The 12,685-nt window shown below is 46.9% G+C and overlaps 1 protein-coding gene across 1 annotated transcript in view; it reads left to right on the top strand.

The window, feature by feature from the left end:
- GPD1 (glycerol-3-phosphate dehydrogenase 1) overlaps window positions 1–12,685 on the top strand; it is a 31,944-nt gene that overhangs the window by 4,354 nt on the left and 14,905 nt on the right. Inside the window, exons 3-4 of the mRNA XM_029595014.1 lie at window positions 3,307–3,447; window positions 4,317–4,455. Coding sequence (XP_029450874.1) covers window positions 3,307–3,447; window positions 4,317–4,455 — 280 coding nt within the window. The remainder of the gene's footprint in view (window positions 1–3,306; window positions 3,448–4,316; window positions 4,456–12,685) is intronic.

The raw sequence follows: 12,685 nt of genomic DNA, 5'->3' as shown, positions 1-12,685 counted from the left end.
TGTGGCTGGCAGCATCTCCTGAGTCTCTCTCTTTTTGTGCTTGTGGTAGTTGCTCTGTTGCTGCTGCTGCTTAATTGCCAGGAAAGGGAGGGCAAGACTAGGGAGATGGCTAGCAACTGGAGAGAGAGTAAACAGGGAGAGGTGGGAAGAGAGGTCAAGAAGAAGGGACGTGGAAGGCTGGCTGTTGGTGGTGGGGAGATAGCATGAGATGGAGGGCTATCTAGTATGGGGAAAGGAAGAAAGGGGGTTAAGAGCTAGTAAAGAATTAGAGGGCTCAGAATGGTCCATAGGGGAAGAGATGAGGGCATGGAAGAGGTGATAAATGAAGAGATGAATGGCAAGAAATGGGAGGGAGTTGGAAAAAAGGGAAAGGAGATGAGAGGGATGGATGAAGAAAGGAGACGAGCATCGAAGGAAAGAGAAAATAGAAGAACCAGGAAATAAAGTTTGATGACAAACAAAATGGAAGCCGAGAAGAGACTAAAAGGAAACACCTTTACAATTAAGGCAGAGGGAAAAAAAATTAAGAATAGTGTTTGCTTTAAATTTTGAATTTTTGCAAACTAGGGGGTATATGAGATCTTAAACCTTTGAAAAGGGTACAAAAGTAATGCAAAGTTGAAAAACACTGAGGTAAGGGGTGAGAGATCAGTTGGAAGGGGAGGGATTGAAAGGGGATTGCTGTGGGGCTGGCATGGAGCAGCTGAGAGATGTTTTTGGACCTTGTTGGGGGGGATTGACAGAGGATTGGTCCGGGCTGGGGTAATAGCTGAGAGAGATTTTTGGAGGTGGTGCATGTGTGAAAAAGGAAATGGGGACAGCACCAGGAGGGGGGGTGTTGGGGGGGGGGGGGAAATCTTCCCTCCTTCAGTCTTGGCTCTGGGATCCCTCCACCTCCATCCCCTAGCTCGGATTCTCCCTCACTCTCCTCCCCAATCCCATCTCCATGCTGGTTGCCCTTCCTTCTCTGCATCAATTGCTAAGATTCCTTTTCTTCCACCCTGGAAACTAAATTCAATAAAATAATGAAACCCACACATAAGAGGTTGGAAAACAACTTTTTTTTATTTTCATAAAGCAAAATGCTATTTATATTTAATGTGTGAAATCATGTAGCTGTGCTGCAGAATTTCAGAGACTTTGCCATAGAATTTTCTAATGCTTGCGGCAGAATTAGTGCCTGATCTGCTGTAGGAAATGGGGACCATGACTGTAAGACTCTGTAATGCCAACAAGCCTGCTTTCTTTTCTGCATTATAACTGGCTGTGTTGTGAAAACAAAAAATCTGGTCATATTATGTATAGCTGCACCTTACTTTGTGGCCACTTAATAGGTCCTGCCTGGCCAGATGTACTGACCATTTTTCTGATAGACACAAAATTGGGAAAACACTTCTAGTGGATGTCACAGTGCCTCTATCGCTCCCTGGTGAAACCGCACCTTGAGTACTGTGTGCAGTTCTGGTCACTGCATCTCAAAAAAGATATAGTTGCACTGGAGAAGGTACAGAGAAGGGTGACCAAAATGATAAAGGGCATGGAACAGCTCCCATGTAAGGAAAGGATAAAGAGGTTAAGGCTGTTCAGCTTGGAGAAGAGACGGCTGAGGGGGGATATGATAGAGGTTTACAAAGTCATGAAAGGACTTGAACAGGTAAATGTAAATCAGTTATTTACTCTCTCAGACAATAGAAGGACTAAGGGGCACGCCATGAAGTTAGCAAGTAGCTCATTTAAAACAAATAGGAGAAAATTCTTTTTCACTCAATTAAGCTCTGGAATTCATTGTCAGAGGATGTGGTATGGCAGTAAGTGTAACTGGGTTTAAAAAAGGTTTGGATATGTTCCTAGAGAAGAAGTCCATAAACTACTATTAATCAATAAGGAATAGTAGCTTGGGATCTATTTAATGTTTGGGTACTTTCCAGGTATTTATGACTTGGATTGGCCACTGTTGGACACAGGATACTGGGCTTGATGGGCCCTTTGTCTGACCTAGTATAGCATGTCTTAAGTTCTTATACATCACATGAGTGATTTTGCATCATAACTGAAATTGTAGAAATAACTCTACCCCAAGACACTCCAGGGATCATCTGTCCAACCAGGTCTTAGTTATCGTTTCATAGGATTATCTGGAGTTGTCCCAGAACTTTTTGAGGCTATTGATCACAGCCAAGCTACTGTGAGACTTGGTTCTTGGAGATCAGACCAGTCCTGGCGTTGATGTCCTCATGATGTATTTTGGTCCCTAGTTTTAAATGAAATAAGCATGGGATAAATATCCTACATTTGCATTGGGGTGCACACTGGAAAACCAGGCACATCCTTTAGTCATTCTCCAGAAATTGGGCAACCTGGCAGTTATGAGGTAGGGGAATATTTTGTGTAGCAATTCTGAGCCATTCCAGGTGTAACTCTTATCTGTATTTAGCCACACCTGAACAGATGTTAATGGTGCAGAATGGTTCAAAGTATTCGGCAATGCAGTATTCAAATATTTCCTTCCAGAGGTTACCTGGAACGCGCCAGGACTCTTGGAAGGAAGCACCGGTTGAGTTTGGAGTGTTCTAAGCAGCTCCAGGATAGAAGACTGGAGAAGAAATGTTTTGAACCATCTGAGCTGTCTTCCTAACATGGACTAGAGAGTGAGAGCAGGGATTACAATTCTGTACTCTCCCATTCTTCTTTGTATACCCTTTGCTTGTTCTTTTCTTCTATCGCTTGGGAAGAAATTACTCAGTGGTCCTGCCCTCACAATACTGAAACTAACCATTAGGAAAAAGTGTTTCTAAATGGCCATTTCTATCGCTTGACTAGTTCTTTAGGTAAACTCTTCTGTGAAGTTTCACTGCACCTCCCACCTTCTCTGCTCAAGATTTTGGTCAAATGTTACTTTTTTAATTTTACTGTAAAGTGAAAATGGATCATAAAATTCAGCCTGTTTTCATCCTGTTCTTGATTTCATAAACTAATCCGTTGGCTATTGTTTGATGTCATCAGAAGAAGATCTTGGTTGAAGCGTTTTTTTTTTAATACTAGTGAACTGAATAGCTGTGAGCTGGAAGTTGTAGAGCAGGTGCATATACTGATGGTTGAACAGGCTCATGGTTACTGTTACAGCTGTCTATGTAGATTTAATATAATTTACAAAATACAAAATTACTACCAAATGGTCTCCATCACCATAAGGGAGAGAAATAAAAGGTTAGAGGAAGCAGGAGTCCAACTCTCCATTCTGAAACTAAGCTAAGTGCTTCCTTGTTGGTTTTATTGCTCTGCCTTTCTTGGCATTTTCTTTGACAGGTGGCTGTCCCGGAACTGCTGGATGCCTCAGCCAATGCCGATATCTTGGTGTTTGTGGTGCCGCACCAGTTTATTGGGAAACTGTGTGATCAGTTGAAGGATCATGTGAAGAAGAACGCCATAGGGGTCTCCCTTATCAAGGTACATCCAAGATCTGCTTCAGTCTTTGTTTGCCCATAGCAGTTTCCTCCTCCTTTGCTGGGCTTCCAGTATGAGAACTGAACCTAGGTCTTAGGCACTTCATTGCTGTTGAGTCAAAAGGTAGACTAGTATTTGTGCTTGATGATTATTGGAGCTGCCTGGCATGGATGGATGGAATAACTGTTTTATTGAGGCTAAATTATAAGACTATGACCATGGAAACTAAAAAAAAAAAAAAAAAAAAAAAGTCCATATTATCATTGAGAAATAAAGTGAAAAAATATCACCCCAGGTAAAGTCTCAAAAAAGTTGCTATACTGCCTCTGAAAGGCTCTTCCAAGCTCCTGATGAGTCCCAAAAAACAGAATTCCATCATATATCCTAACCAGCAGTTTACAATTTCTAACAACCACATAGTAGGAATGGGGGAGGAGTCTAGAGTAGACCATGGCATGAGTTATTAGGATTCTAGGGCCTATAAGATGTAGGAACATATGAGATCTAGAACAGTATAGTATACTTTGGATGCAAGAGCCTGGTTTGAAATGGGATGTGTGTACATGGAATAACTTAAAACATGGCTCTTCCGACAAGCCTACCCTGATTAAGTACACCGACTTCTGCAAGTATCTTGCCTACGCCTTGTATATTCCTGTAAATAGTCCGTTGCAGTTTTTATTTATTGCTTTAATTCCTCCACCTCCTGCTCTTTGTATACTCCTCCTTGTTCGCCCTCCCTGTTCATTGTAATTTCTACCTTTAAAGTTACATTGTAAACCGGTATGATGTATGCATACTAATACCGGTATATAAAAGTTTTTAAATAAATAAATAAAATAAATATTCACCCTTTGAAAACTTGCCTATAGGGAGTTGACGAGGGTCCAGAAGGCCTGCGATTAATTTCCAGCATCATCCACCAGAGACTGGGGATTGAGATGAGTGTCCTGATGGGGGCAAATATAGCCAATGAAGTGGCAGATGAGAAATTCTGCGAAACTACCATTGGTAAGAGCTGTATTCCCTTCTCTTGCCTTCATCCTTTCTTCAACTGCCACTAGGACTAAAAACTAGATTCATAATGGATACCCTCATTCAGTCCTGGTCTTCCTCTATTGTGTCTATGGACATTGTAATTCTTGCTTTTTCTTAGAGAAATGGGAACTTTAAGTGGACATTGTTTAAAAATACTATTTTGAAAGCCCAGATAGAATGTATTCCATGCATTAAAAAAGATTGAAAGTGACCAAACGACTGACTGCATGGTTTAATGGTGAGGAAAAGGAAGTAGTTTAGGATAAAAGTGCATCGTTCAATAAATGGCATGCAGACTCAAATTATGAAAATAAGCAAGAGAATAAGCACTGACAAGTTAGATGTAAAACAGCAGTATGATAGGCCAACTAATAATAAAATATTCCCTGTACGTACCCAGATCAGTCCAGACTCCTGGGCTTTGCCTCCCCACCAGCAGATGGAGACAGAGAAGTTTTGACTGACTCTGCCCTATACCCTCAGGTGCCACCTACAGTCCGTCAGTATTTCTCTGTCTCCAGCAGATGGTGGAGGTGCATGTCCTACAGTCTGTAGTTAGTTAAAAAAAAAAAAAAAAAAAAAAAGAGAGAGAGAAAAGAAGTTCTAGGAGTGATTTTTAGATTGTTAGGTTTTTTTCTTTATATTGGCTTAGTTCTAAAACAAAAAAAAAAAGGTGAAGAGTGAAGCAATCATCCTAGAACTTCCCAGGGGGTTGGCAGGTCCCGCGGGGCCCATCCCTCCTGGTATTTGAGGCAGTGGGTACTAGGGGTTGAGGACCCTGTTACCCTATCATACCTGCTGCATTTGGGGGTGATAGCGAGGAGCCCAGCTCACTCACCCCCAGAGGACAGGACCCGAGCCTTCTTCTCTCAGGTTTGAAAAAGAAAAGCAGAGCCTTCTGGCGGGCCTGGGCTCTCCGCTTTGCCGACGTTGTTTTTCAATTGTTGCTGCCTTGCTTTCACTGCCGCTGTCCCTTACCGGTCCCCAGAGGCTTTTCTTAATGCCGTGTGGTGCGGCGATGCGCGCGCGTCTCTAGAGATGGGCTCTGCTCTGCCTGCTTCCCCGGGGGGGAGGAGGGGTGCTCAGGAGGTGCCAGGGTCAGTGTTTTTACGGTCGCACAGAGTGCCTGCAGGACCAGGGCGACCGTGGCTTGATCCGCGGGAACGGACGCCATTTTGTCCACTTTTTGCGCAGCAGCGCAAGCCGCAGAGGGGGAAGGAAATTCTCCCCCTTATCCCCACAACGGACGGCCTCCGGGGGGGGGGGGGGGGAGCCGCATGCCAAGGGAAGCACCAATTCTGCCGGCAGAGGATAGTCCCAAGGGGGCTTCAGTCTCCTCCTCCTCCTCTTTCTCCTCAGATTTCATTTTATTGCTGCACAAAGCTTTTAAGGCCAGGAGGTCCGCAAAGAGGCAGTCAGAGAGTGATGCAGCTACGCAGGTGGCCAAAAAGGGCAGAAAGGACCTTAAGAGGGTAAAACATTTGGAAGGGGCCAGAAAGCTAAGTGCCCTCTTCGGACCGCCTCATCTCACCCAGGGGCAGACTCCTCCTCTGTTTCGGAGCCAGAGGAGCAGAAAATCAGGGGCAAGCCCCCTCTGGGGGTGGATCCCGACGCTGACAGGATTCTTTTTCAGGTCATGGCCCCCATGGGGTTGACGGAGATGGCCTGAAGGTGGTCCGTCTCTTCTGCAGGGACGAGTTAGGTCCTCTTATTCCCGCAATCCTGGAGGAATTGGGCATTGATAGTCCTGCAGAGGACTCTCGGATGGGGTCTGTGGATCCGGTCATGGTGGGTCTTCAGGGTCCAACCAAATCCTTTCCCTTTCATCTTTCAGTCACGGACTTGTTGTTTCAGGAGTGTGACATTCTGGATTTGGGTCTGAAAAATCAACAAAGCAATGCCCTGGACCTTCTCCGAGTCCCTAAGGTGGATGCGGCGGTGTCCGCTGTTACTAAGAAGACCATCCCGGTGACAGGGATAACGGCCCTCAAGGATCTCCAGGATCATAAGTTAGAAGTTCAGCTCAAGAAGATTTTTGATGTGACCACCCTTGGAGTGCAGGCTGCCATGTGCAGCAGTTTCTCCTTAAGGGCAGGTATCCGCTGGGTACAGCAATTGCAGAGTAACACCTTGTTATCGGAGGAGGAGGTTGTTCAAGCAGGGCGCCTGGACGCCCTTTATGATCTGATATGGACCTCTGCCCGCTCTATGGTCTCAGCTGTTTCCGCCTGCCGGCTGCTTTGGTTGCGGAACTGGTCTGCTGATGTCTCCTGCAAGGCCCAGTTAGATTCCCTGCCTTTTAAGGGTAAGCCTCTTTTCGATAAAGATTTGGAGGATATGATTCAGTCCTTGGGAGAGAACAAGGTGCATCGTCTTCCGCAGGATAAGCCTAAGCCGAGAAGTTTTTCTTCATCTCGATCTCATTTCCGGGGAAATCTGAGATTTCGGTCCTCCCGTTTGGCTGGTTCATCCTCTAGGCAGAACTCTGGCAGACAACAGTCCTGGTCACAGTCCTTTTGAGGGCGTCGATTTGGCAGATCTGGGGCCTCCCAAGCCGCAGCAGGAATTAAGTCAGCGCAAGGAGGCGAGGCCGGTTCATTCCTCCATTCCGGTGGTGGGAAGCAGGTTGTCTCTGTTTTACGAGGAATGGGCCAAGCCTGCGTCAGACAAGAAGGTCCTCAATGTGATAAGACACGACTACGCTTTAGATTTTGCTTGGTGCCCTCGAGACCACTTTCTCGTTTTCCCCCTGTTCTTACAGGGAGAAACGTCGGGCGGTAGGGTACACCTTGAGCCATCTACTCAATCTCTGAGCCATTGTTCCAGTTCCGCCTGCGGAGCGGCGAAGGGGCTGCTATTCCATTTACTTCGTGGTGCCCAAGAAGGAAGGCACGTACCGGCCCATCCTAGATCTGAAGAGGGTCAACAGATGTCTTCAAGTGCCCCAGTTTCACATGGAGACCCTGCAGTCGGTCATTGCGTCAGTATGTAAGGGAGAGTATCTACCGTCCCTGGATCTCACGGAAACATATTTGCACATTGGAATCCGAGCTGCTCACCAGAAATTTCTCCGGTTTTCCATACTGGGTCACCATCTTCAGTTCTGCGCTCTTCCTTTCGGCTTAGCAACGGCCACCAAGAACCTTTACCAAGGTCATGATTGTGGTGGCAGCGAAGCTTCGGAAGGAAGGCCTGCTAGTCCATCCCTGTCTGGACGATTGGCTGATTCGGGCGAAGTCGGCGTCGCTTTGTTGCGCAGCAGTGAACCAGATTCTTCAACTGGGTGGTCAATTTGATCAAGAGCCAACTGGTACCCTCTCAGTCATTGGAGTTCTTGGGAGCCCTGTTAGACATGCATCTAGGCAGGGTCTTCCTCACCGAGGAGCGAATCATCAAGCTGCAGGGTTAAGTTCGGGACTTGCTATCTCACAATCTTCTCAGAGTTTGGGACTATTTACGGGTCCTTGGATTGATGGCTTCTACTTTGGAGCTAATCCCATGGACCTTTGCTCATATGAGGCCGCTTCAGTCAGTATTGCTCTCTCGCTGGAGCTTGGTATCCAAGCAATTTCATCTTCCACTACCTCTTACGGACTCTGCATGTTCCAGTTTCGATTGGTGGCTCCTCTTGGACAATTTGCACTTGGGGGTCAGTTTGGAGATTCCCACTTGGACGGTGATCCCCATGGACGCCAGTCTCTCCGGCTGGAGAGCGGTGTGCCAAGGAAAGTCTGTGCAGGGCCAATGATCTGGGGAGGAATCCCAATGGTCGATCAATCATCTGGAGACCAGGGCAGTGCTGTTAGCGTTACAAGCCTTTCTCCCGCTTCTCCAGAGGAAGCCCGTCAGGGTTCTTTCGGACAATGCGATGGCAGTGGCCTATATCAATCGCCAGGGGGGAACCAAGAGTTGAACAGTGGCGATCGAGGCCCAACAGTTGATAGGCTAGGCAGAACAACACCTAGCCAGCATTGCAGCCTCTCACATTGCAGGGGTGGGCAACGTCCAAGCCGATTTTCTCAGTCATCACGTCTCAAACCCGGTGAATGGGAGCTCTCCGAGGAAGCATTCCATCTCATTTGCAGCAAGTGGTCCACACCAAGTGTCGATTTGATGGTGACCTTCCGTAATGCTAAGGCTCCTCGTTTCTTCAGTCTGTGCCGACGATCAATGGTGGAAGGGGTGGATGCTTTGGTTCTCGCTTGGCCAAGGCATGTCCTTCTGTATGTGTTTCCGCTGTGGCCTCTCATCAGCAAAGTGTTGAGGCGCATCAAAACTCACCCATCCGAAGGAATCCTAGTAGCTCCGGAATGGCCAAGGCGTCCATGGTTTGCGGATCTCTTAAACCTGATAGTGGAAGGGCTCCTGAGGTTCTGGGACCTTCCGAATATTCTGCATCAGGGTCCCGTTTGTTTGGAAGAGGCAGATCGCTTTTGCCTAGCGACATGGCTTTTGAGAAGCAAAGACTGAAGACCAAGGGTTATTCGGACGCGGTCATCACTACCCTTTTGCATTCCAGGAAGATCTCCACTTCTTTAGCTTATGTCAGAATTTGGATGGTCTGAGTCGTGATGTGTAGACCGCAAAGTGAATCCTACTCTAGCTCTGGTGCCTGATATATTATCTTTCCTTCAAGCCGGCCTGGTTAAAGGCCTTTCATGTAGCTCTTTATGGGTACAGGTAGCGGCCCTCAGTTGTTTCTGTTGCGTCGGAGGTGGACCCTTGGGCCGAGGTGGGGTTGACGCAACCCATAGGTAGGGAACTACGGGTCCCCACCGTCGGCAGGCGGAGTGGGCTGATAGACAGAGGCCGCTGGAGCTTCACCTATACCAGCCCCCGTTCCCCGCGGGTTGAGCCTTTGGGTGCTGGGGCCGGCAGGACTTAGGTGGGCCTCGGTGTAAAGTCGAAGTAAAGTCTGGTTCAGCCCAGAGACAGCAGGTGGAAGATGGTACAGTCTTACTCTGAACAGGGCAGTGTCCTGGAAACCCGAGCGCCAATAGAACGGAAGCAGACAGGGGACGCTCAAGAGCAGGCCAAAGCCTGAATAAACCACGTCCAGGGAGTAAGCTGAAGAGGCGTCGAAGAACAGGCTTGAGTCAGAGCTGGCAGCAATCCAAAGACTGTGGCAAGCAAGTCTGAGGTCTGATCACGAAGATATTCAAGCACAGTCAAATGAAGCAGAGGTCAGGGTCTGGAGAATAGGCAGTAGCGTAGTCAGGCGAAGCAGAGGTCAGGGTCTGGAGAATAGGCAGTAGCGTAGTCAGGCGAAGCAGAGGTCTGGGTCTGGAGATAGGCAATAGTATGGTCAGGCAAAGCAGAGTCAAGACCGTGTAGTCAATCCGAAGAATGGAACGAGGTAGGAACGAGGAGACAGGAACCAGGAACAAACGAGGAACAGTAATGCAGAGATGAGACGAATCTCAGGAAGCAACAAGTACTCGACCATCGAGGAGACCTGTTGCAAAGTCAACACTAGGGAGTGGAGCCTGCACTTAAATACTATAGCTGTGTTGACGTCATCATCCGGGGCCGCGGCTAGGTTCCTGCCGCGGTCTCTACTTAAACATCAATGGTGCGTGCGCCTAGGGAGGGGCACGGCGCAAGTAGCAGCATCTCTCTGCGGGCTACGCAGAGAGGCCCGACGAGAAGTGGCAGCAGGACCGGGAACACCAGGGACCACGGCAGGGCCGGAGGCACCAGGGGAGGCCCGAGGACGGAGCTGACAGTCCACCGCCGTCAGCGAGGAGGAACCAGGAGCTGGAGTCATTGAAGAAAGGTGAGGGGGCCGGCCACGGGTCTGCCACGGACGGCACGTGTAATGGTTTCCATGGTAAAATACGAGGTGTGCCCTTGGTTGCGCATCCGGATGTGACGTGGTTTCTCAGGGGGGCTAAACACCTGCGTCCTCCAGTCAGGAATGCTTGTCCATCGTGGAGTTTAAATTTGGTCCTCCGAGTAATATGTACGGCACCTTTTGAACCTTTAAAACGGGCGACGCTAAAGGATCTTACTTTAAAGGTGGTTTTTCTTGTGACTATTTCCTCAGCCCGCCGGGTGTCTGAGTTCCAGGCTTTGTCCTGCAGGGAGCCCTTTCTCGGAATTATGGATACGGGGTCTCCTTGCAGGATGGTTCCTTCCTTTCTTCCGAAGGTAGTATAGGCCTTTCACTTCAATCAGTCGATCAAACTCCTGTCTTTTCAGGACTTGGAGAACTGTGATCCCCAAGCTAGGGATCTGGGGCAACTAGACATACACTGTGTTCTACTATGTTATTTGGAGGTTACCAATGGTTTCTGTATGTCGGATCATCTTTTTGTGCTCTGGAGCGGTCCCAAAAGAGGATACAATGCTTCTAGGGCTATGATCGTCTGCTGGTTGAAAGAGACTATTAATTCAGCCTACTTGCTTCATGATCGGCCGCTTCCGGTCAGTCTTAATGCGCATTCTACGCGTTCGCAGGCAGACTCGTGGGCAGAGTGTCAGCAAATTTCGCCACAGGAGATGTGTAGAGCGGCCACTTGGAAATCCTTGCATACCTTTGCTAGACATTACCGATTGGATGTTCAGACCCCAGGATCTGAGGGGTTTGGCGAAGGAGTGATCTGAGCGGGACTCTCGGAGTCCCACCCAGAGTAGTAGAGCTCTGGTACATCCCAGGAGTCTGGACTGATCCGGGTACGTACAGGGAAAGGAAAATTGGTCCTTACCTGCTAATTTTTGTTCCTGTAGTACCATGGATCAGTCCAGAGTCCTGCCCTTCTTCAGCATGGAGATACTGGAGAGTCCGCTCGTTCAATACTTTTTTTGTACTCTCTGCAGAATAGTTTTTTCAAAGTTTTTTCGAAGACTTCAATGGTTCTGCTCCTACTTGGGGTTAGTGATCTGGTTTTTATCACCAGTCATAGCCGGTATGAAGTTCACAATGTTCTGGTTAATTAGTTTTAAGATGTTCTGCTTTGATACCATGTAATACTGACGGACTATAGGTGGCACTTGAGGGTATAGGGCAGAGTCAAAACTTCTCTGTCTCCATCTGCTGGTGGGGGAGGCAAAACCCAGGAGTCTGGACTGATCCATGGTACCTCAGGAAGAAAATTAGCAGATAAGAACCAATTTTACTTTTTTCAAGTATATTTGAAGCAAAATGCCTGTGATGGGAGTCAGTGTGCTAAAGGAGGACAAGGAAATAGCAAAAACATTGAATGAATTCTTTTCCTCAGTCTTTACTGAGGAGAATGTTGGAAACATACCCGTAACTTGAAGCATTCTTTAATGGTGGAGATTCTGTGATAATAGAGGATGTTCTAGATCGGATTGATAAAATAGAGAGTAACAAATCACCGGGACCAAATGGCATCCACCCCAGAGCTTTAAAAGAAATAAAACATGAAATATAAAACAGCCACAATACTTGAAGACTGGAAAGTGGCCAACATGATGCCAGTTTTTAAAAAGGGCTCCAGGGGTGATCCAGGAAACTATAAACTAGTGAGCCTGATGTGTGTGCCAGGCAAAATGGTAGAAGCCAACAAAATCACTGACCATATAGATAGGCATGGCTTAATGGGGAAGTCAATATGATTTTAGCAAGTCCTGATTTTCCAGTCTTTTAGATTTTTTTGAAGGTGTAAATAAAACATACAGGTAAAGGTGATCCAGTTAATATAGTATATTTAGATTTTCAAGGATTTTCCAAAGTCCCCCATAGGAGACTCTTCAGGAAATTATATAGTCATGGGATAGGAGGCAATATCCTATTATAGATTGGGAACTCATTAAAAGACAGGAAACAGAAGGCACAACTAAATGGTCAGTTTTCCAAATGGAGAAAGGTCATTAGTGGAATACTACAGGGATTGCTACTGAGTCCTGTGCTATATAATGCATTCATAAATGATCTGGAAAAGGTAATGACAAGTTAAGTAATCAGATTTGCAGATGACACAAAATTATTCAAAGTTGTTAAAACAGATTGTGAGGAATTGCAAAATGGCCTTGTGAGACTAGGAGACTGCATCTCAATGGCAGATGAAATTCAGTGTGGAAAAATGCAAAGTGATGCACTTAGGGAAAAATAATCCCAACTACAAGAGTCACCTGGGAGTCACCACCCAGGGAGGTCTTGTAGACAATACATTGAAATTCTCAGCTCAATGTATATGACAGCGGTCAAACAAAGAAATAGAATGTTAGGAATGATCCG

The sequence above is a fragment of the Rhinatrema bivittatum genome, chromosome 3, assembly GCF_901001135.1.
Source record: "Rhinatrema bivittatum chromosome 3, aRhiBiv1.1, whole genome shotgun sequence".
Taxonomy (NCBI): Eukaryota; Metazoa; Chordata; class Amphibia; order Gymnophiona; family Rhinatrematidae; genus Rhinatrema; species Rhinatrema bivittatum.
Note: the sequence above shows the minus strand (reverse complement) of the source record. Positions and strands in the feature narration are given on the sequence as shown.